General features: G+C 41.0%; 1 protein-coding gene across 2 annotated transcripts; it reads right to left on the reverse strand.

The window, feature by feature from the left end:
* Positions 1-1,144: 1,144 nt before the first annotated feature.
* prdm10 (PR domain containing 10) lies at positions 1,145-27,501 on the reverse strand. Of its 2 annotated transcripts, XM_030067079.1 has the most exons (24): positions 27,174-27,501; positions 26,149-26,282; positions 25,168-25,329; positions 24,797-24,856; positions 24,582-24,686; positions 23,749-23,923; positions 22,560-22,801; positions 20,766-20,966; positions 18,262-18,334; positions 18,021-18,138; positions 16,835-16,955; positions 16,345-16,617; positions 16,220-16,231; positions 15,663-16,007; positions 14,593-14,748; positions 14,294-14,473; positions 13,843-13,953; positions 13,077-13,277; positions 11,958-12,101; positions 10,541-10,711; positions 8,428-8,565; positions 6,831-7,005; positions 5,865-5,962; positions 1,145-3,486 (listed from the first exon to the last, which is right to left on the reverse strand). In XM_030067079.1, exons 2-24 carry the CDS (start codon positions 26,218-26,220, stop codon positions 3,295-3,297), a joined length of 3,525 nt encoding a protein of 1,174 aa, XP_029922939.1. In that variant the 5' UTR covers positions 26,221-26,282; positions 27,174-27,501; the 3' UTR covers positions 1,145-3,294. The 2 variants fall into 2 exon arrangements, with proteins under 2 accessions (XP_029922939.1, XP_029922940.1); XM_030067080.1 differs by lacking the exon at positions 16,220-16,231 and having other exon boundaries at positions 3,295-3,486.

Genomic DNA, 27,501 nt, shown 5'->3' on the forward strand with positions numbered 1-27,501 from the left:
AGTCATTATTTGGCCACTGTCACATAAAAACACTGGAAAAAAAAAAAAAAAAAAAAAAAATATATATATATATATATATATATATTCATTCTGTTTAAAGGTGGAAAAAGTTGTAAATTGAAGTCAAACCATTTTTAATCACCCAGACATGATTATGTTTAACACAGACTACTGCTGGAATATTTAGTTATCACAGCTAAAAGATGCAGCTCATGGAAATATATCATATCATATCATATCATATCATGGACTCACAAACGTGTGTGATTCCTGTCCTCTGAGGCTCTGCTGCCATCTAGCAGCGGCTGAAAACCGAACCAACTCTAAAACAAAGTCAGGTGTACTAAACCACCCTTACCAAAAAGAAGTAAACTTCTAGTTTACCTTTCCAAGTATACTTAAGTGGAGTTTGAGTATACTTTATCAAGTATACTTTCCTTACCAAGTATACTTGTATGTATGTACTAGTAGTGTACTTACATATGTACTAGTTAGTATACTTACAAAGTATACTTACACTAAAAGTACCCTGATTTGGCCCATTTTTGAGTATACTCGGGTAAACTTCAAGGTTACTTTACTTATATATAAGTATACTTAAATTATACTATTTCCTGTACTTGAGTTGTACTACTCTTTTACTTAAAGTAAACCATTCGTATACTCAATGTACTTGAAATATACTTTACTTATACTTGAATTAAACTGTTTTCATATTGCATAAGGATGCAAAATTAGTTCTCTGCGTTTGACCCATCCCCTGAGGGAGCGGTGGGCAGCAGCGGTGCCGTGCTCGGGAATTATTTCATGATCTAACCCCCCAATTCCAACCCCAAATACTGAGTGCCAAGCAGGGAGGCAATGGGCAGCATTTTTAGAGTCTTTGGTATGACCCGGCTGGGGATTGAACCCCCAACCTCCCACAGTCTCAGGGCGGACACTCTACCACTAGGCCACTGAGTTGCCATATCCTTACTTGAATCAAATAGCTGAGTGGAGAGGTATCTGAAAAGTATACTTACCTAAGTATTAGTTCACAGAAAGTATACTTAGTTCATAAAAAGTATACTTATAAGTATACTTGAGTATACTCCTTTTTGGTAAGGGCATCACACTTCACAAGCTGAACAGAGAAAACCCCAGGTACAGATAGAAAAGAATTTAATTTTTCAATACATGGACAAAAGGACAAAGTCATCGGCAACAATAAGGAGAATCGCTGTACATGAGGAAATATCTCTCTGAACATCCTGGCTCTATTTTACATTGTACACGTCCGCTGTCACAGACCATATAATAAATAACAGTGTAGGCGCACTGTCCTCTGAGGGGGGGTGCAGACAAATAAAAACACTTCACAACAGCCTCCGTCACATGTATTTCAGAAATGGAAAAGTCATGGAAGTACATAACCGCGTGCACGAGCCTGAGTGCCTGACGCAATCTGAAGTACAGGTTTAGGAACCGAATGAACTAAAACAAGGACCAGCACCTCCAACTAGAGTTTTTTATGGATCCCAAAAGAGGTCAAAAGGTCAGAGGTCAGAGGTCAGGGATAGAGCAGCAGCCCTGGCGCTTCAGCGTCTTGCCCAAAACCATCTCCCGCTGCGTTACCGCTGAGGAAGTTTTCCCTTTTTATGACAGTTTTGCCGAATTTTTGTTTTCGTATCCTAAATTACTGAAGGTTGCCATTACGCACCAACACTGTTATGTACTTGCACTACTTTTCCACAGGTTAATACAATGGATTACAGCCATTATCAAGTGTTACCCATGTTACCATAATGCACAGTGTCTTTTCTAGCTCCTAAGCTCTTTAGTTGTAAACCTGTGATAATACTCAAACATTTTTTTAACTGATGTATCATAACATTTTTTTTCATTTTAGTTCAATCATTTTCTCCTCAAAAACACACACAATATTCTGCCTTTGTCATCGCGTGTCTCTAAAATGGGACATTTGACACATGTAGAAATGTTTTCCGTAGTTTGACACGTGCCTTGTGAAGAAGAGGAAAATAACCAACAAAAAAAAAAAAATGTGAGTAAATCAAAAACGTGAGACAAAATGAATGTTATCCCTTTTGAAATGTAACGTGTTACGATGCCGGTCTGTATGGTTGAGCTTGATGATTTGCTTTAAAAAAAAAAAAAACAAAAAAACAAAAAAAACAACAACAAAAAAAACATCCAGGTGTCTCATGTTCATGTCCAATCCTTGTCAAACCAAAGGAAGTGTGAAACATTCAGAACTGAAAATTAGCTGTGAACAACCAAAAATATCAATTCCATTGCCAGTGTGGGTGGGCTGTTAAAAAAAAAAACAAAAAAAACCAACTGAGGTTTACAGGAATCATTCTGAAACTTGGGGAAATCAGGAAGATCCAGCATCCAAACACACGTCTACAACAGAAACGTCTAAAACATTATGTCACAGAAACTAAAAAAAGGAAACATCAACAACATGAGCAACATGGTGAGGGGCCGTCCCGGGTAAAAACATGATGAGCTCAGTTGTGGAATGGCAACTGTTGGACTCTCATTTTCCATTTCTGACTGTCTTCATTTTTTTTTTTTTCTCCAGTCCTTCATTTCGTGACTCGTGTGGATTGTGATTGGTGTTCAACATGATGCTCACTCACAGCGGCTGGACGGACAGTCAAGTAACCACAGGGACACATGAGGATTATCCTTCACCTACAAATATAATTTAAAGGGGGAAAAAATGAAGTTTAGAATTGTATAAAAATGGGTACTGTAAATATGCACAAGGACTGAAAAGCTTTACCACTTTTCAATATTTTTGAAGCCCTGGACATCATCAGTTATTATTATTTGTCTTACTTTTCCACACTTTCCACACCTAAAAACTCTGAAAGCAGGTGAGCTTTTGGTCTCAGTGAAAGTTTTTCCAGAAAATTGTAACACTTTTAAATGTCACTTTCAGCTTCCCATTGTGCACATGTTCTGCTTCAAAATGAAAAGTTCCCATTTTTTTTATTATTTTTTTTTTTTTGCCGACTAAATTAGTTTTTCCTCAGAAAGTCCTGGCAGCTTACAAAAAAACCAACAATTCATCCGACGTCTCGACGCTGTAACAGACACATAAAACTGTGCTGGTCTCCTCTTGAGTTTCCGTATGTACACAGGTCCTGTATTGGTGTGTGTGTGTGTGTGTGTGTGTGTGTGCGGTGAGTGTGTGTTTGCTCGTTCGTGTGCGTTCAGGCTGTTCAGGGACGACATGCAGGGTCAGTCTGTGGGAGAGTTTTAAATCTCTGGGGAAGAGGTCAGAGGTCAGGGTTTGGTGATGTGAACTTCACTGGTGCCGCTGCCGTTGGTGGTCGTGGTGATGATGTACTGCGTGGTGGCCTGCTGATTGGTCGGCTGCTGCTCCAGGTGCTCGCTGTGGCTCTGGGTGGCGCTCTGAGGTACGGTCACCTGCTTGGCCTCCAGCTCCGTCTGACCCTCGGAGATGACATAATGTGTCTGCAGGAAAAAAGATGCAAAAACGTGATGATGTTAGGACAGAAAGACAGAAAATACATGCGACTTTTCAATAAAAAAAAAAAAAAAAAAAATTGTGTATTTGATCATCATTATTATCATCTCCTGATCACAGCGGTTGAAACGTGTCAAGGTACGCTTCTGAAATTCATTCTTTTCTTTTCTTTTTTAAAATGAAGTCTTAAAAAGTATAAGTCGACCAAATGACCCCTTTCAGAACATTTTTCTAAGTACAGATTAACTCTTCAGTCACACCACAGGGCTGGGCAATATATCAATATTATATCAATATCGAGATATGAGATTGATATCATCTGGGATTTTGGATGTTGTAACCTCACACTAACGATTAAAGGTATTTTGTACTTGCTGTTAGAAGCAGTTATTCAAATAATTAGTAAAGTTGGTAACATGTCAAATTAATTTTATGTTTTTGATTAAAACTGAACAATAAATAATGTCGACAATATTATATTTCTGTTCAAAGTACAAACAGAATTAAAACATGGTTCTAAGAGGTTCTAATTACAGGTGGAACTTATATTAAGGCGCTGTGATGGTACGACCTTTTTTATTGCTACACCGCCAGTCACCTGAGAGAGCACAGCACACACACCTGTTAGAGCCACGGAGGAAGATTTAAGTTTGTTGCTGTTTTTTGTTTGTTTTTCATGGAGATCCACAGTTGTAAGCTGCTGATATAAGCACTGTAAGAGCTGAAGGAAGCTGAAGATTTTTTTTGTTCAATCCCGTGAGTTAATGTGGCCAATGAGGTTTGCTGTTAGCTCTATGCTCTGTACTGACTTATTGTTTATGTAGTGTGCTAACAAGCTATGCTTCGGTTAGCAGTAATTGAATGATAGACCCATTTATGTTGTTGGCGAATGTTATATGTTGTATGAATAATTTTTCTTATCAGAATAAGAGCTTAGAGCTGTGAAGATAGTTGTATTTTGACCATTTTTGGCCATTTGTATTTTGTTTATTTAATTGTTTGATATTTATTCTCTATGAGAATACGTTGTATGGGACTAATTTAAGTTTGTATTTATTTATTGAACTCAGTTCTCACGGCATCAGAATGAAAGTAAATGCCTGTTAAAACCCAAGAACGCCTTGTGTCCATGATTCAACTCCGGGGAGTTACATATTGATCCAACGTATTGTGATGCTTGACTTTGTCTATACTGTCCAGGCCTACACTGCAGGGCTTCATGCTCAATTCTGAATTCATGTTAATTTCTCGATTTTTCTTACAATGTAACTCACACACAGTGTCATTAAGAGCAGATGACACTGAAGAGACACGTGCAGAGTAACAACAGCAAACAACATCAAATCTGATTAGGCCACATGCAGAGCTACAGTTTCCTAGAGAGACAACATGAAGGAAATCCCATTATTAAATACCCTTTTCACTCTAAACTGCTCAGGACAACCACATTTTAGTTATAGTTTGTTTATTCTAGTTGTGTCTCCCTAGTCAGGTTTCCATCCAAATCTATCGAAATTTTTGAGCGAATTTTGTCAAAATGCGCAAAAGAAAATGCGAATTTATGCCTGTTTTCATTAGTTTTGTTCTGCGATTATTGAGAGGAGAGTGCACCGTGAGATGATGTCATAAGATAGCGTCTGTGTGTCGACTGAACAACAAACACTCAGCTGACACTCAACAGCTGATCAGGGACAGATTCCTGCTGAACTTGTCGGCTCTTGGGAGAAGTCTGCTTACTATTTTGGCAGCGCTAACTTCGTACCGAACCATCCTAAATAAGGAATAAGAGACTAATAATAATAATAATAATAATAATAATAATAACTAATAATAAGACTGTAGCGTAGAAGTGTGACGTGGTATCCAGTCCAGTCATCGTTTATTCGCAAAACCTGTTTCCACAGCAAAAAGTCGCATTTTCTTTTATCGATACGCTGAGAAATCCACCCCCTCCAAGCGTAAAAACTTTTTTGTGAATTTTCGGCCGTTTTTTTGAATTTCTGGCGTTTCCATCCATGTTTTTTTTTTAACAATTTCTGAAAATGCGAATAAAAACAGGTGGATGGAAACCCGGTTACTGACCTCCCTGCTGCTGCGGGCTCATGATGAGATGGTTATGGGAACTCTGACAAATCCCAATTTGAGCGTTCAGATTTAAGCCAAATGTAGAAAGCGTAACTCAGGACCTTTGTACCATATAGCCATGTTTTCCACACCTGAACTGGAAAAACATGATACCACGCACAGCCACTGACTATCTTCACCTTAAAGTATCTTCAGCATACACAACAAAGTGATTTTCTAAACCACAGCCATACACGGTGGTTGTTTTTATCTTTTTGGGTGCAGCTCAGTATGAACTCACCGTCTTCACTTGGCTGCTGTTGACTCCGGATACGGGCGTGCTGGCCTCAGCGATCACATACTGAGTGTGAGGCAGAGCCATCATCTGGATCTCAGACGCTGGAGGAACAAAAGGTAAACACTGACAGTCAACCAACAGCAGTCAACGTATAAACAACAACATGTAAAGTAATTAATCTCATTATTATTATTATCATAATTATTATTCTCATTGTTATAATGATGATAATAATGGTAGTGATAGTGATGGTGGTGATAATAATAATAATAATAATAATAATAATTGTTATTGTTGTTGTTGCTGCTGGTAGTAGTGATAGTAGTAGCTGCAGTATTAGTATTGTTAGTATTATTATTATAATCAATATTAGGATGGCTATTGATCGTAGTAATTCTGAAGCAGCAGGATAAGTTCATCAATTATTTGTGCAGGGAGAAGGGCTGGGAGTACATAAGTTTCGACTTCTTCCCACTCCTTTTTGAACAAACTTTTCATTTTCTGTTGTTATTCTTGTTGTTTTGTTTTGTTGTTGTTCAAAATAAACTTTTCAAATCTAATCAAAGTCATTTAGATGAGATCAGGGCTCCCACTGTGTGTCAAATGTTAAATTCCCTGACTTTCTGTGACTTTCCTGACTAAAATGTTCAATTTCCATGACTTATACAAACATGATTTTTTTTTTTTTTCCTGACCAAAATTTCTGATTCAGGAGTTTTTAAAGTTTATCATTGAGTTTTACTTTGTGGGGGACGTGAACAGAATGTGAACACACTAGAAAAATCAATATTTCTGGTGAATAACTACTTACTGATTTGTTTAAGTTGACGCTGACAAAATTCCAGTATATTCCATGACCCAGAATTACTTAAATTCTCTGACTGACCCTGTCCAGAACAGACTTTTCCAGAAAGTGCCTGAGCTGCGGGGTGAGGTGAGGTGGTCATGTGTTTTGCGGCGGTGACTCACGGTAACCTCGGTAGTTCCAGTTTCCGGGGATGTAAGCGTGCTGCACCGTCCCCTGCTGCTGGGCGCCGCTGGTCTGCAGGGTGTGGCTCTGGGCTAAGGTCACTGGGGTCAGCTGGGCGGGGCTTAGCTCCTGACTGGCCTGCTGGGAGGTGGGGCTTAGAGGCTGACCTGTGACCTGAAGAAACAGGAGAGAGGAGACAGCTCCGTCACCGTTCAGACAGCAAGCTGAGACGCTCCTGAGATTCCCAGGGTGTCAACAACAGGCAGAAAAAACAGCCTGACAGCCGTAACACTGGCAGGGCTCTATTTCAACACAGCTTCAAAACTACCCATTCATTTGAGATTCTATGCAGGGTCCTACAGGTTTCTTCAAGTTAAATTCAAGTCTTAAGACCTTTTTAAGACCATTAATATCAAAAACTAATACCTATTTCTCGGCCTCGGATTTGATATGCGCTAATACAGATATTTAAACAGTGAATTAAAAGGTTACTATATATATAGTAACCTTTTAATTCACTGTTTAAATGTCTCTTCTGGCATTTATTCCTTATATTCCATATTAGCGCATATCAAATCAGATAATGTGTGATATGCATGTGTAAACAGAATAATTCAAAGAACTTGTAATTGACTTTTTTTCTTGTCTTTGTGTGTGTAATCAACTTGTGAATTTTTATAGTGATATCTGAAAGTAAAATGTTGAACCCCTTTCCCCTGTGTGTTAAAAACAGTGTTTTTTGGTCATATGTGGTCATATAGAGGTGATTTTCAAAACTTTCCACCAATGGGATTCCTTGGGACTTTTTTTCCTCACTCAGGACAAACTGAGGATACAAAATCAGTTGAGTTTGTTTCTCTTGCAATTTGTCCTAGATTGACCCCAATTTTGGCCTAAAATTACTGGACTAAAGGTGCAGTAGGCTTCAAAAACGTTATCTACCACAGGTTTTAACCCATGACAGAAAGAAATGTTATCCATCCACGCTTCGCTGAATTTACATTTCCCCATTTCCCAAGCGTGAATTAACTATCTAACGTTAAAAAACAACTACTTGTCTTGTCGTTGGTAGTCTTGTGTCTGCTGTAGTGCGAGGTCTTCAGTGACGTATTCGTAGCATTTTCCCGGGGCTGAATTGCGTTCGAAATTATTGGTTCTGCCGCTCTTTGTTTACGTTATTTTATCAAAATAATCGTGGTTGACAAATGAAACGTTTGATGAGAAATGCGATACGGAGAAGTTATATACAGAACACATTTTAAGACCTAGATATCAAACTTCAAGTCTTTTTAAGGTATTATTTCCAAATTCGTAAATTCAATGCTTTTACTTTGACTTTTTAAGACCCCGTGGGAACCCTGCTATGGATACAGAATGATGCTTATCCGGATAACACGTTTTGATTCAATTACTGACTTTAGCTGAAGGAAATGGAAAAAAGGGTCATTCCCGATACCACATGTAGTGGCACATGTAGTGCAGGTGTGTGACATCCTCATCCTGCCAAGCTGTGGATACTGAGCGGCTTCTTACGTAGCTGGAGTGACAGCTATGCCAAATTCACTGCTATCCATTGCGGAGGTGATGAAGGTTTACCTGGGCGGCACCTTGGCCGGTGCCTGTGGGCTCTGTGACCTGGATGTGCTGCACCTGGATGGAGTGCTGGCTGTAGCCGTGAGGGTCATGCAGCTGGCTCACATCCACCGTAGGATGCTGGGAATGCGGGGAGGAAGCCTGTGGACCACACAGTGCAAAAATAAAAAACTTCCTACCATTTCCTAAAGTCACCCTAAATCAACCTGGCACATACACTCTCATTAATACTGTCAGGCTATGAGCAGAGCAGTAAATTAACTTCAGGAGTAAAGCCTATCTCAATAATAGCAGTCACTTTAACCATTTGATCTGCTAAATATATTTTTTGTCGTTTGTAATGATAGGTGATGATACCTGCTTAAGTGGCTGCAAGAGCAAACAAACTTCCCATTCAAATTTATAATTTGCCAGAATTTGGATGGCAGCTGATAACTATTTCCTAACCCTAGAACATTATTACAGAGTGAGCCTGCAGCAACTCACGGACAAACCTGCTAAAGAATCGCTGAATAAAATCAGCTGATTAATAACTTGTAACTGGTGATGGAAATTTGGGATCGATTTTGTAGTGTTGGGCTGGTTAATGAGTGAACCAGAACATGTGAGTGTGGCCACAACTCAATATTTCACTGCAGGCACCGAACCCCTGCTACGGTCTGACTGGAGTTATGTTTGATGTCTGGATCAAGCAGAAATAACAGAATAATAAAACAATAATAAAAAAAAGGATAATGACATTCCTAGGGCTGCAGTCTGTTAGCCGACTGGTCGATTTATTGGTCGATACGTTCTTGGTCGACCAAAACTGATTGGTCGATTATTTGCCGTGTTAATTTTATCAGGAGTAAAGCACTAAGTGCTGATGGGGGTGTTTTCAGAACAAACGGTTTCACAGGTAACAGTCTGTCTTCAGAACACCCCCCTTGTCTTCACAGTTTTGGATTAGCCCAACCCACTGGAGACAGACAGGTGGGCCGGTATGTTCTGAACTGAAGAAAAAATGAGGCCTGGTTTTCCGAATATTTGCTTAATTAAGAACGTTTAATGAACATTTAGTCCTCTGCCAGGTCAAAGACATTGTCAGTGTCGCAGCATTTTACCAAAATAGATGGAAAAAAAAAGTGAAATGCAAACTTTGCAATCAACAATTTGTGTATCACAGCTCAACGACCAACATGACACATCACCTAAAAACAGCAAGCTAACATGTCTGCTTCAGGTTGCTCCGTCAGTTTGGAGTATAAATATATCAGAATTGGCATATTTCAAAGTTTTAGTCTAACAATTGTTTTATAACTGCAGGTGCACACACCCGTGACGGCAGCTTGACATAATACTATTTTCAGAAATCATAGGCTATGATATTGTGTAGGTGCACGTGATGCAGCGCTGTCAGAGCCGACCATCTCCAGTGTGTCATTCAGTGCAAAATAATTAAAATACTGCAAATTATACTGCAAATACTAGTTGTTTATGTTTATTTGTAATTCATTTAGGCGGACAAGGCTACCAGGTAGGCTACTGCCCAGTTAATTCATTTAAAAATAGTAACTTTTTCTTTAGTCGACTTTTGGTCAAAATTTCAGGACTTTGTCGACCAATATTTTCTTGGGTTGACTACAGCCCTAGACATTGCTTAAGTTGGTGACACATGCTGTAGGCCAGGACTATCACAGTATCAGATTTTATCTACACAATTATCGCGGCCAAAACATCTCACAATAATGATGTTATTACAATATCTAGAGCAAATTTGGGGAAAAAAAAAAATATATCGAATTCATCTTTAACTTGGTTTATTTTGCATTTGGTCTCTTTCTCACTGGTGTGTTGCAGCAGCCCTTACTGCAGGCCAAAGCCTCCCTTTCACAGGTGTAGAGGAACTTGCACTTTGCAGTCATCACATTCATGGATTTCACTGGATTCCTGCGCACTAAAGACCGCTGCGTCATTTACTGTTTCTATTTATTTCCTTCTCTTCCTTTACATAAAGCGCTGACAGCTCATGCTGTTATGTTCTTTCCTCTTTGATGAGTTCGTTCACTGGAGAAAATAACCCACAGATTAAGGGATTATCAGAAGAGTTGCTCTAACAGCAGATTGTGGATCTTACCGGAGCCACCTGGACGACCTGCAGCTGGATGTGCTGAGGCTGGGCCAGGCCGCCTCCTGCCTGGGAGACGGGGATGTACTGGATCCTCTGGTAGTCTCCCTGGGCCGTGCGGTAATCTGTGGTCAGTGTCTGGGACAGCTCTGTCATGGCCTGAGTCAGCAGATCTGTGGTCTGTGGGGGAAAAAGGCAGTCAGCCTGTGTCATACATACCTGTCTTCTGTCTGTGGAAAGAACTGAATCATTACCTTGCAGGCTAGAAACAAAAAACTCAAACAACTGTTGCATGCACTGGCATTCATTTATTTTCCTTATTGCTGTTGGTTTATAAAGCACCAAATGGTTTAGGGCCAAAATACATCTCTGATCTGCTGCTAAAGGACAGGTCTGCTTTCTGTCCCCAGAGGAAAAACTAAACATGGAGAAGCAGTGTTTAGTTTTTATGCTCCTCATATCTGGAACAAACTCCCAGAAAACTGTAGATCTGCAGGATCAGGAACTGTAGCTGCGACTCTCAGTTCTTTTAAATCACAGCTGAAGACTTTTCTGTTTTGCTGCCTTCCATTAAACCACATTAAGGTTTAATATTTTACACTGCACTGTAACTTTTAATGTCCTGTTTTATCATCTTATTCTCCTTTTAGCTTCTTTTTACACTGCAAAAACTCAAAATCTTACCAAGATTATTTGTCTTATTTCAAGTCAAAAATGTCTTATTTCTAGTCAAAATATCTCATTACACTTAAAATAAGACATGATCACCTCAGAAGTAACTTGTTTTTAGACAATTTTCACCTGTTTCAAGTGAAAATTTGCTTGAAACAAGTGAAAATTTGCTTGTTTCTAGCTAATTTTCACTTATTTCAAGTGAATTTTCACTTTTTCCACTGGCAAATTTTGCCAATGAAACAAGCAAATTTTCACTTGTTTCAAGTGAATTTTCAATTGAAACAAGTGAAAATTGTCTAAAAACAAGTTACTTCTGAGGTGATCATGTCTTATTTTAAGTGTAATGAGATATTTTGACTAGGAATAAGACATTTTTGACTTGAAATAAAACAAATAATCTTGGTAAGATTTTGCGTTTTTGCAGTGTATTCCTAAATTTAACACGTTTTAATTGTTTTTATGTATGTTTTCTTGTGCTGCTTTTATATTGTTTTAATGTCTTTATGCTCTCTGTAAAGCACTTTGAATCACCCTGTTGCTGAAATAGGCTATCCAAATAAACTCGCCTTGCCTGACTGTCACTTATTTATCACTTATTTATTTTCTTCCTCTTTTTATCATCATCATCATTGCTTTAACCTGACTGCCCTCACAACAACGTCTAAAAAACCCGTCAGACAGAAAAGCATCTAAATGAAGCGTGTGTGCCTGACAGGTGTGTGTGTGTGTGTGTGTGTGTGTGTGCTCTTACCACCACAGCCTCGGCCGTGGTGCCATCTGCACTGATGACGGCAGGCGTGCTGCTGATGACGGCGGTGGTCAGCGGGGCCTGGATGGTGTTGGCGTGCTGGGCGAACTCTGGATGCTTCTTCCTGATGTGCTGCACCATCTTAGTCTGAGACACATGCACACACACTTTTATTTTTATTGATTTTCATCTTCATAATTGACCTGTATTAGAGCAGGTTAATCCACTGAAATAAATAATATCTCAAAGGAGACCTGGACAAGAGCATCACCTTTTCAAAATGCATAAGTGGCAGACAAATTACATATCCTCCTGAGACCCAGCCTATTCAATTATGTCCTCTGTAGTGGACATCAATTGATCGTCTATATCCTTTTACTCATTTGAGCTGCCCTATCAAGTCCTGGTTTACTGTACAGAGGGCATCCAGGCCTTTCCAATGATATCTCATGTGATAAGGTGGGATGAGGGAAACACCCACTTTCTATTGAGCCAAAATGGCAGCTGCAGAAAAACGCACATGTCGTGAAAAAAGAAACAAGAAGTCAAATATTGTTTAGCTTTTGTTTTTTACTTATGAAAATTATATATTTTCTTGTTAATGGCATTGATTGTCTGTAATTGATTATCTGTGGTTATTTGATTGTTTTTTTATTTAAATTTAAAATTATCTGTTTTTTACAGTAAAATCCACTACAGTGGACGTACTGTAAAATCTAAAATTAAAATATTTTTGTGAAATTCTAAATTGTGAGTTGTTGTTTGAACTCTAAATAGACAAGATATCACAAAAAAAGTTAAATTGGAAGACACTTTTTTTCCCATCAGGTCTCAGGAGGATATAACAGAAAAAAGGAAACACAATCAAAATCCCAGTTTTCCCAATTTAAGTAGAAAAGGTGATAAACCAGGCAGCAGGGTCACGTTAAGCAAAGCACCGAGAGCTTCTTGCTCAATCTGACTCAAGATGCTTCATGATAAATGAACACACACACACACACACACACACACACACACACACACACACACACACACACACACACACACACACACAAAAACACAAACACTTCCCAGTGGTTTCCCTGCTGCAGTGCACCTGTGCTGACGGACCCTGCCTCTCACCTTGCTGCTGTACTGCTTGGCGCAGTGTGGGCAGCAGACTGGCGCAGTGGCGATGGTGCCGGTCAGCTGGGTGTGGGTGCTCAGCATGGGGTCCGGCTCTCCAGGCGCAGCTGGTCTTAATTTTCGGATGCTGGGGGGTAACTCGGCCCCGGGGTGATTCTTCAGTATGTGGGCTTTCCTTTTACTGGCACTCTTATAGACCTGCACAGAGACAAACGCACACCATCAGAATCACAAGATGACCGTGGAAGCTGCTGTCCTCTGGGCTGAAAGTGATGAATGAAATGCAGTTTTTAACCAAATATTCATTAAGAGACTTGAAGTCATTTTTTGAGGGTGTTTGGGTTTTACAGCACTTACTTTTCAGCTTTACCAGCTAAGGCCAAGAAGAATGGATGAGATACATGAAAAAACAACAAGGCCTTTTTTCTTTCTTCTTCTTTTCTTTTGTTCAAACCTCAGCACTTTCTTTTCTTTCTTTTCTTTTCTCAAAGAAAAGAAAAAAATGTGTGAAAGTGCAGGTCTTTTTTTTTCTTTTCTTCTTTTTCTATATGTGATAATCATGGATACTTAGTTATAAATATAATAATTGTTGTTAGTTAGTTTTTTTCATTATTTTATTGATGAGCAGATGTCCCTGCTATTGACTGTATAGAGGCTGCTTTCAAATGTATACCTGCTTTCTATGTTGAATTAATTAATAATAATAAAAAAAAAAAAAAAAAACCTGAGCACTGACGAGGCAGACCGGGGGAAACAAACCAACCTTGTCACAATACTGGCAGAAGTAATCCCTGTTGGGCTTGATGATTGGCAGGGTGAGCTCAGGCACATCGTCAATACGCATCTCTGGGTGACGCTTGGACAAATGATTCACCTGCATCCAAACACATAATCAGAATACTTTATTGATCCCCAGGGGGAAATTACTTTTTGTTACAATAACAACTCCCACTCAAAGTGTAAAGTAAAAAGAGCAAATAGTCAAGAAAAATAAAGAAAGGAATATAAATATAAATATAAATATAAATATATATAGAATAAAAAGAAAGAAAAATACATGTACAAGTGCAAACATGGACAGGAGTTATTGCACTATAGGTTATTGCACATAATTATGGTATTGAACCATATAATATGAAGTGAGTACCATTTTCAGTCTCATGGAAATACAAACGCGACAGATAAATATCAGCTTTGTCCAAGCCAGCGCTCACCAGCATTCCTCTGCGTCTGAATCCCATCATGCACACTCTGCATTTGAACATGAAGCTCTCAAAGTCGGTGGTGGGGACCTTCAGTTTGAGGGTCTTGGAGCGGTGGACGCGGTCCGCCTTCTTGGCCTCTCTGTCCGGGTTGTGCATGCGCTGCATGTGCTCCCGCAGCTTATCTTTCCTCTGAAGGTCGCAGGGAAAGAAGCTGTTATGCGAGCACTCTGACATGCACACACATCTGCACAGATTTTAACAAGACGCACCGCCGTCTCCGTGTCCATTTCTCTTCACGTCCGTCTCACCTTGAACTGTTTGCCGCACGTCGAGCACAGGAAGTCCTTGCGATCAGAATGGCGCAGCATGTGAAGACGCAGCTTGTCGGGCCGGCAGAAGGCCTTCTCACAGTCTGGGCACTGGAAAATCTTCTCTGAATGGAAGCAGCGGATATGTTTCTTCAGCTAGGGAAAAGAACATGTTGTGATTTGGGAAAAAAAAAAGTGTAAATGCTTCAATTAACTATTGAAAAAGAGACATTTCATATTCCTCCATTCTGAGTTGCTGAATCAGGTTCGGAAACACACGTCTGACTGTGTAACTGTTAGTGAGCAACAGCTTTGTTCAGCTACTGTTTAAAAACTCTGACTTGGCAGCAAAATTACAGATTTTAAAAAATGTGTTTGCTACTACAATTACAATATGGTTAATGCAATTCTATTAAAAAGGAATGGTTCACCCAAAATGCCAAAAAAAAAGATGTTTTCCCTCTTATCCCCTGTGCAGTCAGATACAGTGGTCCCTCATTTATCGCGGGAGTTTTGTTCTAAAAATAACCCGCAATAGGCGAAATCCGCGAAGTAGTCAGCTTTATTTTTTACAATTATTATAGATGTTTTAAGGCTGTAAAACCCCTCACTACACACTTTATACACTTTTCTCAGAGAGGCATTAACATTTTCTCACTTTTCTCTCTTGTTTAAACTCTCAAAGTTCAAACCTTCATAGAAAAATAAGTCCAGAAAAAAAAAAGCATGTAAAATTGCACTAAAAAAAAATCTGCGAAAGGTGAACCGCGTTATAGCGAGGGACAACTGTAGTTTCTACATGATTTGCCGAGGTTTCAAATGTGTCCCACTCTCCCTTCACAGGTAAAGTTTTGATGGTTTGAGCTCCACCAGCCTCACTGTGGTGGGCTATGGATGGTGATGGATATGATATACTGGACTTGGGTTAAGTGAGAAAATATCCTTTATTTTGTTTTTTGGATGAACTGCTCTTTTAAAGATTTGCATTTCTTTATGCAACAGTCACACTGGTGCATTCTTCTGTTCTAAAATCACCGCGTCACCTAATTCTGGAAGAGACATTTATTCACCTGGATGAAGTCAGTGAAGGTTTTCTTGCAGGAGGGGCAGGTGAAGCATCCCTCCACCGCGTGCACCCCCACGTGGTCTTTGAGCAGGTCCAGCCTTTCAAAGGTTTCGGGGCACAAGAGACACGAGTAAGAGCGGTGCTCCGTGTGCAGCACCAGGTGGTCCTCCAAGGCCGAGTCGCTCAAGAAGCTCTTGCTGCAGATGTGGCAGGAAAAGGCGTAAGCGTCGCGGCCGTGGACCCGCAGGTGCTGATCCAGCTTGTCCTTGTCCCGGAAAGCCTTGCCACAGTGGGTGCACTTAAAAGGACGGAAGCTCTTCCTGATGAAGAGGTGCTGCAGCGCTGCGTTCTGCCATGGAAAGGAGAGAGAGAAGAGCGTTCTGAAGACATGAATCAACAAGGAGCATCTTCTGAGGCTTCAGGGGAGGCTGACAGATGCAATGGAGTACGGAGGAGGAGGACATGTCTCTCCAAACGTCACATGAACAGCTACACCGTGGACAATGACAAAAAGGAATCTGTAAACCTCATGTTTTCTGCCGTCTTCCAGGCCTCACTCACCTGCACATCCATCTTGGAGGGAAGCACGCAATGAGGAAGAGAGACACACCGTTGTAAAGCACATCTTGGCCACTGGGACGTCAAATAACAGGCCATCTAAAAACACCGCTGCACTGAAGCCTTACCCTGATCCTCTTGGCGCGGCGCATGTCCTGAGAGGTGAGGTGGGCGTCCGTTTGGCTGCTCTGTGCCGGGTCCTCCTTCACTGGGACGGGGAGCTCTGCGCTGGAGGGCGGGGTGGCCGGCTCTGGGATGGGCTCCCCTGCAGAGGGCAGAAGCTGGCTCTCCGCCTCCGATCCCACCTCCGCCTCCGGCTCCAGCTCCACCACCTTCAGCCCGTTCTGAGCCGCCTCGCTCCGCTCCTCCAGCGGCTGCTTCCCCACCAGTCCCAGCATCTCCTGTCAGAGAGACCATTTGTGTTACGCATTTTGTAATTTAAATTTTACAACGCATCTTCTGAATGCATCTGTTGATATATTTGTCTTGTTTAACACTTTAATAACCGTACTGGATAAATAAATGGTTTGTATGATTCTAAATATAATGTGCATACTGGAAAAGGACCATCAAACCAGCGTTCAGTTTATTACTAACAAATAAAAATGTCCCTCATACCGATGTCTTGTCCCCACCAGTGTCCACTGGCGGCTCCAAACGTATAAATTTAGGCGGGCGTCCCGGTCGTCTGCCAGTCCCAAATCTCTTTCTGCCTCTGCCTCGGCCTCGGCCTCTGGATCTGAGAGAGAAACAACAAGAACGTCCAGTTCATTTGGACTCAGTCGTTTCAATGTCATCATTCAATCTCATTTTCATATTTTCAATCTCATTTTCATATTTTATTCTGTTTTTAGGGTGACTCTAACATCTGTCCAGGGACTACAGATGAAAGATAGCTTCTTGGCTAACTCTGGCACATTTACAGTAATGTTTATTAACCCTCTGAACCCCAAGCAGTTTTGGGGCGGTTCTGCTCCCCTCACATTTTGGCTCACTGTGGGCTTGTTTTTCTGCTGCACCTCTGTGGAAACAGCACAGCTGAAGCCATTCAAAAATGTCTTTCACACAGTATGAAAGAGTTATAGTGCCATAAATAATAAAAAAAAATAATAAAAAAAGGCAAACTGATTTTTTTGGATAATTTATTTTACAAAAATCGAAAAAAACTGGAATAAATGTACAGAACATTTTTTCAGGTGCCCACAAGTGTCGCTGATCCAGGAAAAAAAAAGTAGGGCTTCACATGATTTATTTCCTGAAATATTAACATTTTTCCAACCTGTATAAACTTAGGCGTTTTTACTGCCTTGCGCCCTTCCATGTTACTACTGCTGCCTACACACTGAAATTCAGTGAATTTTTGTCACCAACTGTTGGGCTCACCTGAATCAATCAAGATGTCTCAGATCCGCTGAAGACCGCAGAATTTTCTGTTTTTTGAATGATCTGGATTGAGTAAACGACTATTTTTTGGCCAATTGTTGAATGAAGCATGTATAATCAAATGATTCGAATGAAAAATCACTTTTTTAGGCTTAGTTTCGTCCTTTTTTCTACCGCTAAACCGAAGTTGGACAAAATTCAAATTCCGACGAAAAAATAGGTTTTTAAAGCTTCCAGCTATGATAAACGCTCGAATTTTGGCGATTTTTAAAAAAATACATGTCTTTCCATCCCGCCGGCGGGTTTGGGGTTCAGGGGGTTAATGTGCACTGTCCCTGTCAAATAAACAAATAAATAAAAAAAAAAATGTGTTTGGTAGCAGCATCAGTATCCAGTGAGATGATGATAGAAAATATGTTACCTGGTGACGGAGGTCAGCTTCTCATCGTGCATGTTGAGATGCTGCTGCAGCTGCTCGGAGCTCACAAAACGTCGGTTGCACTCGAAACAAGGCCAGTTTTTCTCTTGTTCACGCAAGACTGAGAAAACACCAAAAATTGGGGACCCATTATATTTACTCCTATGACAATAAACTGTGAGCGGGACACGTCATCATGCACACGCCTTATTGAGTAAAATACACATGATGTGCAGAGCCTCACCTTTTCTCTCCTCCTCAGTTACATCATGGATTTTTTGATTGACAAACTCTGCATATGATGCTGCGTACCACACCTGTGGAGGAAGTGACTGTACACTGAATATTCATTATTTATTACAAAGGTAACAGCAATTTCCAGTTCTCATTTCCGTGATCCACACAAACATTAACAATATTTCAGCCTGCAGAACACATGGCTAGTCGACAGGGCAGACAGGAGAGAGTGAAAGAGGAATAAAGAGACAACAGAACGACTTGCATCAGGTTCAAATTACAGAAAACAGCGATCACATGAGAACTGCATATTTTTATATATATATAAAATTGACGTAATGTTTTTATGATTCCTGTCCTGCCCCCCTCTCTTTGACTTTTTTTTTCCTGTCCCATCCCAGTCTCATGAGAAATACTGACACTGAGGAATATCACAGGAAATGTCAGCCTTTAACTCTGACCAGCATCTTTTGAACGATGAGTCTGGACCAGATATGCCTTAGCAGCACTGTAGCGATAGGTTATCATTATAACTATCACTACCACGGGAGGCTACTGAAGGTTCACACACACACCTCCATTCATGAGCCCCACCTTCATTAACACACCTCCATTCATGAGCCAATGGCCGCCGTCCTTCTCTTTTACATGCCGGGGGAAATTCAAAATGGCGCGGCACACAGTATTTCGGAGGAAGAGGTGAGGCCGTCCTGCCGGAGCACGGAGCAGCGTTTGGCGTCTCCACCGTTTTTTTTGGGGTTTTTTTCGTGTGTAAAAGTCTGCGTTTATTCCCGAGTGGTCGTCTTGCGGGAAACCGGGAGGAATATTTCCTGGAGCTGACGGATCGCAACACACTCCTGTTCAAGCAGCAGTGCTGAGGGAGAAACTTGACGCGACTGACGTGACACGCGGACGGGACTTGACTGGACTGGACTCAGTGGGAGGTAACTCCGGTAAATCCAGGGGTTTATTTCTGTTTCCTTTTTACCTTCTTTCATTTTTTTTTTTTTTTGGTAACGAACTGAAATTGAACTGAGCTGAGTTGAATTTACTGTGTTTTTTGAAAAATGGGACTGAGTTGAACTGTTTTACAGAAAGTGACTGTGTGAGGATTTTGGGGGGTTTGAAATTGTGGACTGGATTTTTGTTTTTTCTGGAAGGGACTGGCCATTGATTTCTTTGTTGTTTTTTTTTTTTTTCTGTTGCTGCTTTTCCTGTCGCTGACTTCTTGGTTGATTCCTTGCCTATGATTTGCTACAATACATTTAATTTGAACTGAAAACTCCTTGTGGTGGTATTGAGTTGTTTGGATCTGTGGGCTTTGGGTTATGTGCTTTTATGGGTTCAAGAAAGGGGTTTTGTTTCTTTTCCTCATTTTTTGAACCTTATGTACGGTGGACTAATTGACAAAAAAAAAAAATACTGACTCACACCCTGACGAAGTATTGTTAGGCGCTGACCTAACTGGCACCCCAAGCACAGTCGTACCGTTACAGCACTGCTCACGCATACTTCACGCAACTATGCAGAAAACACACGACCATAATGTGAAGACTATCGGTGTGCCTCAAATCGGGCACTTCCGTTAGTGCACTGTCTGTGAGTACACTTAGCTGACAGTACACTTAAAGGCACAGTGCGCGAATTTCGACAGTGAAGGGTGTCTCAATTGGCGCACTTCCCGTTGTGCACTTACCGCCACAGCTTCTTTTTCTTCTTCTCCTCTTCTCTAATCCCGAACGGAGATTTACCGCCAACTACCGTCACCCGCAAAAATAGCTCTATTGATTCCTGATTTTGATTGATTCTGAAATTCATCATTTGTTACTGAAGAATGTTTCGTCGGCCGCAGCGCCCCCTACCCCCTGGAGCTGCGGCCGACCGGAGCCCAGCCGGCCCGCCTGATGCCGACCAGAGCCGCGGCCGGCTTTGGTTTTCGGTGGTAAAGTTATCCAGAAGTAGACGTGTACACATCCTATCTTCAAAATAAAAGCATCACCACTGCTTCTAAGGTGTTAGAGTTTTATTTTTGTAAACAACCGGAAGTGACTGTACTTTGCACAATCGCTCGCTTGAGAGTTATCCGAAAACGTCGAAGCAATTTTCAAAACAGACGTTATTTGGACAAACTGACCACATATTTGGAATCTACGTGGTTACTTTCTCGCCTGAAAAAAAATTAAAACTTAATAAAGTGACATATTAACAGTCGTAAATCGAAAACTCAACTCAGCTTTTTTAGGTAGCTCCTTCCGGTCAGTGGTGCCGTCAGGGTGAGAAGTGTCCATCGTTCCACACTCAACTTTTTGACTGTTTGAGTGAACATCCGGGTATTTGCAGTGCACTGCATTTTGTTAGTATTTTCAGTGTGAACGCACTTATGCACTCAAAACACTCAGTGTAAGTGCAGAAGTGCGCGATTTGAGACACACCATATGTCACACTACGACAAAAACATACAGCACCACACCACAAGTATGGCAACAACAGACTGTACAGCACAGCTCGTACCTTCAGCTCCTGCTTGGGCTGGACGTTCTTGATGGTGGTGTAAAATATCTCGGAGCCATACTGGTAGGCCACCAGGTTCTGCTCCAGGTGGTTCTGGGCTGGTCTCACAAACATCATCCAGTTACAGCTGTCCTCATCCGACAGATCCACCCACATGTCATCGGACTTCTCTCCGTCTTTGTCTGCATCGAGCACGCACAGCTGAGAAAAAGAGCAAAAAATGGGATTACACATCAGATACATTTTTTAAATTTAAATTGTTTTCTCCTGTTTATGTTGATACCCTCTCATAAGTGATTATTCTGGGGCTGCATGAATAACTGCTGTAGTATAAACTGGTTAAACTTCACACACTGGTGGCTCCAAATGGCAGCTCCAACTTCAGCGGCCAAAAATAAGTTAATGTGGCGCCTGGTGGTGTTTACCAACCCAAATGGATGAGAGAGGCAGGAGATCCAACACTGGAGAGTCAAGCTCCCTCTGGATTTAGCACTGACTGCTCTTAAGAAGTAGGACAATTTTAACTGTCCATTAAATAATAATAATAATATCCTTTAACCAGGTAAAAAACTCATTAGGATTCGAAATCTCTTTTCCAAGAGTGACCTGGCCAAGATAGATAGATAGATACTTTATTCATCCCGAAGGAAATTCACAGTTTTCAGCAGTATCCACAGATTACAAGATTAAATAAATAAAAAAATAAAGAATAAAAGATGACGGCAGCACAAAAGCAATGGTTACACACAAGAGACAAATAAAATACAATCACATAATACGATCACACGATCCTACTGAGCTCATTTCCCTGTCTTTTATAATTGACCTGAATTCCCCCAGAGATATAAGATGTGTCAATTTCAAGTCCTTCAGCAAGTCCTTATTTTTTTAAATAATCATTTCATCAATAAAGTGTTAAAAATACTGACAAAGCCCCTTTTATTTGATGAATGAGTAAAACGTCAATCAACTGTTAAAAAATTGTGGAGAGTGGAGATCAACTGCAGGGTCTTAATTCAATGGGATTGGAAGCTCTACTGCAGCTCCACTTTGTCATTTAGGCTCAGAAAAAGAGTGTACTGTCTTTGAGTTCAGATGAGCATGTACACAACACCAGGCATGCTACTGAAGGTAGATTTACTCGACCTAAAGTGAAAACAAACAAGATGAAAAGTACGGTAATGTTTAGAGCCATGGTGATATGGAATGCTCTGCCGGGACGTATCATTCAAGAAAAAAACAAATATAGATTTAAAGAATTACTGAAAGAGTATTTATTAGCAAAACAGTTCTCGGGGTCTGTTGATGTTTAGTTGTGGCTGCTGGGTACAAGTAATTAGTGTCAGTTTGATGAGCTTTATGAAATCCAAATGATGTTTTTGTAAATGCAATATACTGGAATCACATCTAACGTATGTTGATATATACCTGACCATCTGACCATTTATGAATTAGGTTAATAGCTACCTTTCAGAGGTACAGTTAATGTGAACTAGGTCCTGTACTGTATATATGTTTTGGTTTTTATTTTGTAGATTGGTGTGAGTTGTTTTTGGTTGTTGTTTGTGTCTTGTTGTGTGGTGTGTTTTTTGTAATATGCTGTAATGTAAAGATAATTGTGTTGGGTGTGGACTCCAGGAAGAATAGCAACGGTCTTAGCCAAAGCTAATGGAAATCCAAATAAAGATAAAGATAAAGATGTTACATACAAAATTTGATTTCTGCAGCAATGCAAATGACCTTGAAAAACACGCTTGTGGGAAATCGTCTGGAAGTGACAGTGCACAGACTTACTTTCAGGTGAATGTAGTGGTCTTGCAGTTCACTCTGTGGCACCAGTGGCCCCTCCACAGGGCCAAACTGGGTGCGCTTGGGGATGCGCCTCTTGGAGAAAACCCCTCCCAGGAAGCGATCGATGTAGAGAACCTGAGGAAGGCTGGCCCGGGCCTTGGACACCACCGGACGGTTGGGGATGGGGTGCAGGGGCCCGTGCTTTAGACACACTGAGGGGTTGGCGTTATTACACTCCTCACACCCTGACAAATGCAATTGATGAGATATATTAATGAGATTTGTTCTATGTGCTCAGTGGTTATCAAAGTTTTTAATCACATTGGACATCAACCACCTGAAGCTAAAGATCACTGATGCCGTTGCCGCCACTGATGAGGCTCTGCTGCAGAGAAAATGTCAAGAAAGAGTCCCGTCTTGATGTGCTTCATGCAGCTAACAGTGCACATATAGAGGTGGATTAAATGAGGCAAAAAAACTTCAATATCTACTCCTCATTTTGTAATAATTTCCACAGATTTGTCTATTCATTTGCTTTTGTAATCAATTTGTTAAACTGTAAAGAGACTTTATGGACACCCTGTATCTATGAAGTCTATAGTAGATTTAGATCAGAACAAAAGCAGCCATAAGTTCCTGGTACTAATGCTGAAGCAATTAGTTGATACATCTATTAGTACAGTTTATTGACAAAAATTACAGTTTAAATTACACTAAATTACAGTTTTGATAATTATTTAATCATTTTAGTAATTTGTCCAGTTATTCTGTAAGATTCTGTGATCGACTTTTCTCCACTCCCATCATTACAAAATGAATCCTCTGGGTCTTCTTTGAATGCTTGTCAGACAGAGGAAGTGATTTGAAGACATCACTTTGAGCTCTGCTAACTTCCCATTAGCATTTCTCAATATTTCTAAAAGTTTACAGACTTAATCAGTAATCAATTCATTTAAAAAAAACTGAATGACAGTTAAACGTATCATTAGTTGCAACCCTGTCTGGTACAACAACAGAGGTCACTGAGGTGAGATGGTCATTTGCACAGTCAAAAAGAGACAAAAACACACGTCCAGTGTTAGCTGACACAGTGTTTAAACACTCTAACCATGCACCTTTTTAATGTTTGAGTGACAGAAACCCCCGGCAGACCACATGTAACCACCTTAAGAATCTTAAAGACGCCACTCACAGAGGTTATGGGGGGTGAACGACTGAGGCTGACGAGGTTCCCAGTCGTCCAACTCAGAGTCTTCATCATCGTCTTCCTCAGAGTCCTCTGTGGAGTCTGTGGCCCCGAGGGGACTGGTGGGTGGGTCCGCGATGTCAGCCATGGAGGTGAGTGAGTTGGACACCGATAGCTGCTCCTGCATAGGAGTAGATAATTTCACAGGGTCAGTATTCATCCAGTTGTTGTATTAATCTTCATTTATAAAAAGGTGGTAAACACTGAAAACAGGATTTCATCTTCTTGTGTGTGTCCTGTTGAAACTAAATGAAAAATCAATTCATATAAAAAGGGGAAAACTGACCCTTGGATACTCCTACACTGATATCATATATAGATATATATCATCAGTCTGTGATGCTGAATGCACTCCAGGAGTCATTTTGTGATGAAGTGTTGTATTTAAATTTCTTCCTTAAATCCACCTAGTGTACTTCAAATACAATTATTTAGGGTTTTTCTCCAAATGTAGTTTACTGTTGGTGGAGAAGCTGGTATCTCTGCCTCTTCCACAGTAGATTCCTACCCGTATGATTCTTGAGAGTTAGTGCAGCATGGACACAGAATTCTCAATTTTTGATTCTGAGGGGCTCCAAAACATGAAATTTAATGCTGAGGTTTTATACAGCTGAAAAATTTCCTACAGGTAGGAAGGTAGCCTACATACAACATGTAAATAACCAAATATTTTCCCCTACTGTATTCCATTAAAGACAAACATTATGGACAGATGCAAAGGCAAATAGTTATATTCCACTACATGTCAGAGCAAAAACACTGGTTTTGGCCATTATCACCTGTGAAACTGGTTCCAGGATGGCTTGAGGAGCCTCTGCTACATTACTGAGGACATGCAGGTTGGCGGCGTTCATGTTCTGCCCACTGGGCAGCAGAACAGTGACCTGCGAAGGAGATTACACTTAGAGGTTCATCTTTTGATTGCTTTTTACAATTCTGTCAAAACAAGGTGGTACACTGCCAGCAACAACTGATCTGTGCACAGTGAACTTGCCTGCTGAGTCGTACCATCCTGCTGAATGTAAGCCACTTGGGGCTGGTCAGCAAATACCGTCTAAAAGAGAGAAATCAAAGGGAAATTTAATGAAGCGTTGTGAGCAACTCTGGCAGGACCACATGCACAATACCGCGGTTACACGTTGAATTCAATGGTCAGGGATAAGGGTACACTTGAAACACACAAGAAAATGAAAATAGGTGAAAAACAATAGTTCGGCTTTACACCACTAATTCACAGCAGAGAACGGCCTCGCAGTTAAGAGACAGTTGCATAATAGAGAGGCCCCTTGTTCCAGGTGTTATGTCAGCTAAATGCCTGAAATGCCAGTTAGAAACAGCTTTGTTCAGAACCAGGCCCCTTCTTACCTGAGTGCCATCTGCAGGGTGGATATAGACCAGTGTGTGTTCAGCTGACTCCACGGAGGTATAGGAGCTCCCATCTGCAGTGTAAACCACCTGTTGTTGCCCTCGATCCGCCTGATCGCCACTGTACACTATCTGGGCCACCGTGCCACCCTCAAAATGCACCTGCAGCATGTGTGTGCAATATGAACAACATCAGAATAATGACGCATCCCCCAAAATTACCCACTGCCGTACTGAAAAGAGAATTTACAGTATGTATGAGTGAGACAACAGATGTGGTAAATTACCACCATACTAATGCCAAATGAGGGTTATTTCTTCTTTTCCTCTGGGTAGGTTGTGAACCATCATTTGGAGTGTTATTATATTCTATAGCAGGCTGGTTAACTTTTGGATTTCCCTCTAAAACTCACCAGTCAGGGTATCCCCAATTCTATATGTAAGGCTTACAAATTTGCATTTTAATATTTGATGTTTCCTTTAGCCCTCCTACTTGATGTAGGACCTGTACACCAACATTTGCACATTTTATAATGATTTTTTAATCCTTTTGAAAAAAATATATACCACAGGTTTTTGTTTACCCCTATTCAACAGTAAGAGGTTATCTTACTACTTAGTGATGTCTGTTTTGTAATGTAAATTTAACATGAGGGCTTAGAGACAGCCTGGTTGGCTTTGACGTGTATATTTTTTTAAGCTCTGACTGTTTGGCAATCGGTTGGTTTGCCTATTGTTCTTTTGCATGCGATACAACACTTATCTTTCCGTGTGTGTGCAACCTGTCTTTTCATATGAATTCTTAAAGAGCTCCCTGGACCGGCGTGTGTGTGTGCAAGATCTATGCGACGGAGGATGAATGGCTTTCTTGGGCATTCAATTTATTGCTTATTCCTGCATTGCGTTCTCATATCTCTAATGCAGCCGCTCAGGAGGCGATAAATCTATCAAAGCGATCTCAGACGGGGAGGGGGGACAAACCTGTGTGGCATTGCCTGCATCACTGCTGGGAGGCTGACTCCACACAGGAGAAGACTCCTGCTTGGTCTCCATGGCAGCACGGTGCCAGGCTTGTCACAGCGTCACCTATTACTACTCTCCTGAGACAGGGAAGCCTGGAATGCACACAGATAAAAGAGGATTTGGCGGTTTCAGTCGCAAGAATGCAACATGATAACAAGACAATGCAAAGTAAAACAGGGCGGGTGGTTTTGTATTTCAATCACAATAAAAATTAAAAAAAAAAAAAAGAGAGAGAGAGATTGTGTCTGTTTGTAGGTATGTTTAGAGTCTATGCGCTTTACTTAAAAAAAAAAAAAAAAAAATCATGGAGTAGCATGATTAAAAAAAAAAAAAAAAAAAAAAAAAAAAAGGGCCTAGAAATGAGGCTTTGGCCTGCTGTAAACACTGCCCACCATGGTGACAAAGCCCTCCCTGTCAAAATCACATAACTAGAAGTGTCGTGGTGGTGGTTTAAGCTGCTTGGCTGCAACATGAGAGAAAGAAAATGAGATAATTCAGCCGGCAGTGGAAGGACGCACTGTGGCCACCTCTGGACCCACAGACCCGGCAGACACATGCCAATTTAGGACTGAGATTTTTTTTTTTTTTTAATGATCAGAGAACGTTTCGCTTTGGTTTACATGCGCGCGCACACACACACGCACACACACACACACACACCAAAATAAAGCAGCATGTCACTTCTGATACAGAGCGGTCAAACAAACCACTCAGTGGGGGTACGAGGAAAACGCGGCCAACGTTTGCTTACGAAGGCGCAGGGGAAAATGGTGCCAAAATGCAACCGCATCTCTGCACAACACGCACACTGCAAGACCGCGACGGTGTCAAACACTTCAGGTATCTAGTTGGTATAATCAATAATAAATTGAATTCCCCCCTATTTTAACCCCGCAAGTTCTCAGTCCCAACCGGACCATACCACAAAAATAAGCGCTGCAGAAACCCGGGCATTTATTGCACCGCGGCATTAGCATTATTACCATTTAGTCCCAATGTAAGGCCGACCTTGGACATTAAATTACTTCTCGGACACCACAGCTTGGGCTACACGCTGCAATTTTGACAAAAGTGGGTTTAAAGCGGTAAAGCCCCGAATTATTTGGGTAAACCCACCCGTCCCCCCGTTCGAGTTGAGCCCAGCCCTTCGGTCTTCGGTCAACAAGGAAGAACGGGCTCCATTTTGGGTGGGACTAACAACAACAACCAGATCCGAAGAGACACGGAGGAAAAAAATGAAAATTTCTATCGACAGAAATGCGCCAAAGTCCCTCGCACATTTAATTTGTATTTACAGAAAAGCTTTCATGG

Source organism: Myripristis murdjan, chromosome 13 (genome assembly GCF_902150065.1).
Source record: "Myripristis murdjan chromosome 13, fMyrMur1.1, whole genome shotgun sequence".
NCBI classification, from domain to species: domain Eukaryota; kingdom Metazoa; phylum Chordata; class Actinopteri; order Holocentriformes; family Holocentridae; genus Myripristis; species Myripristis murdjan.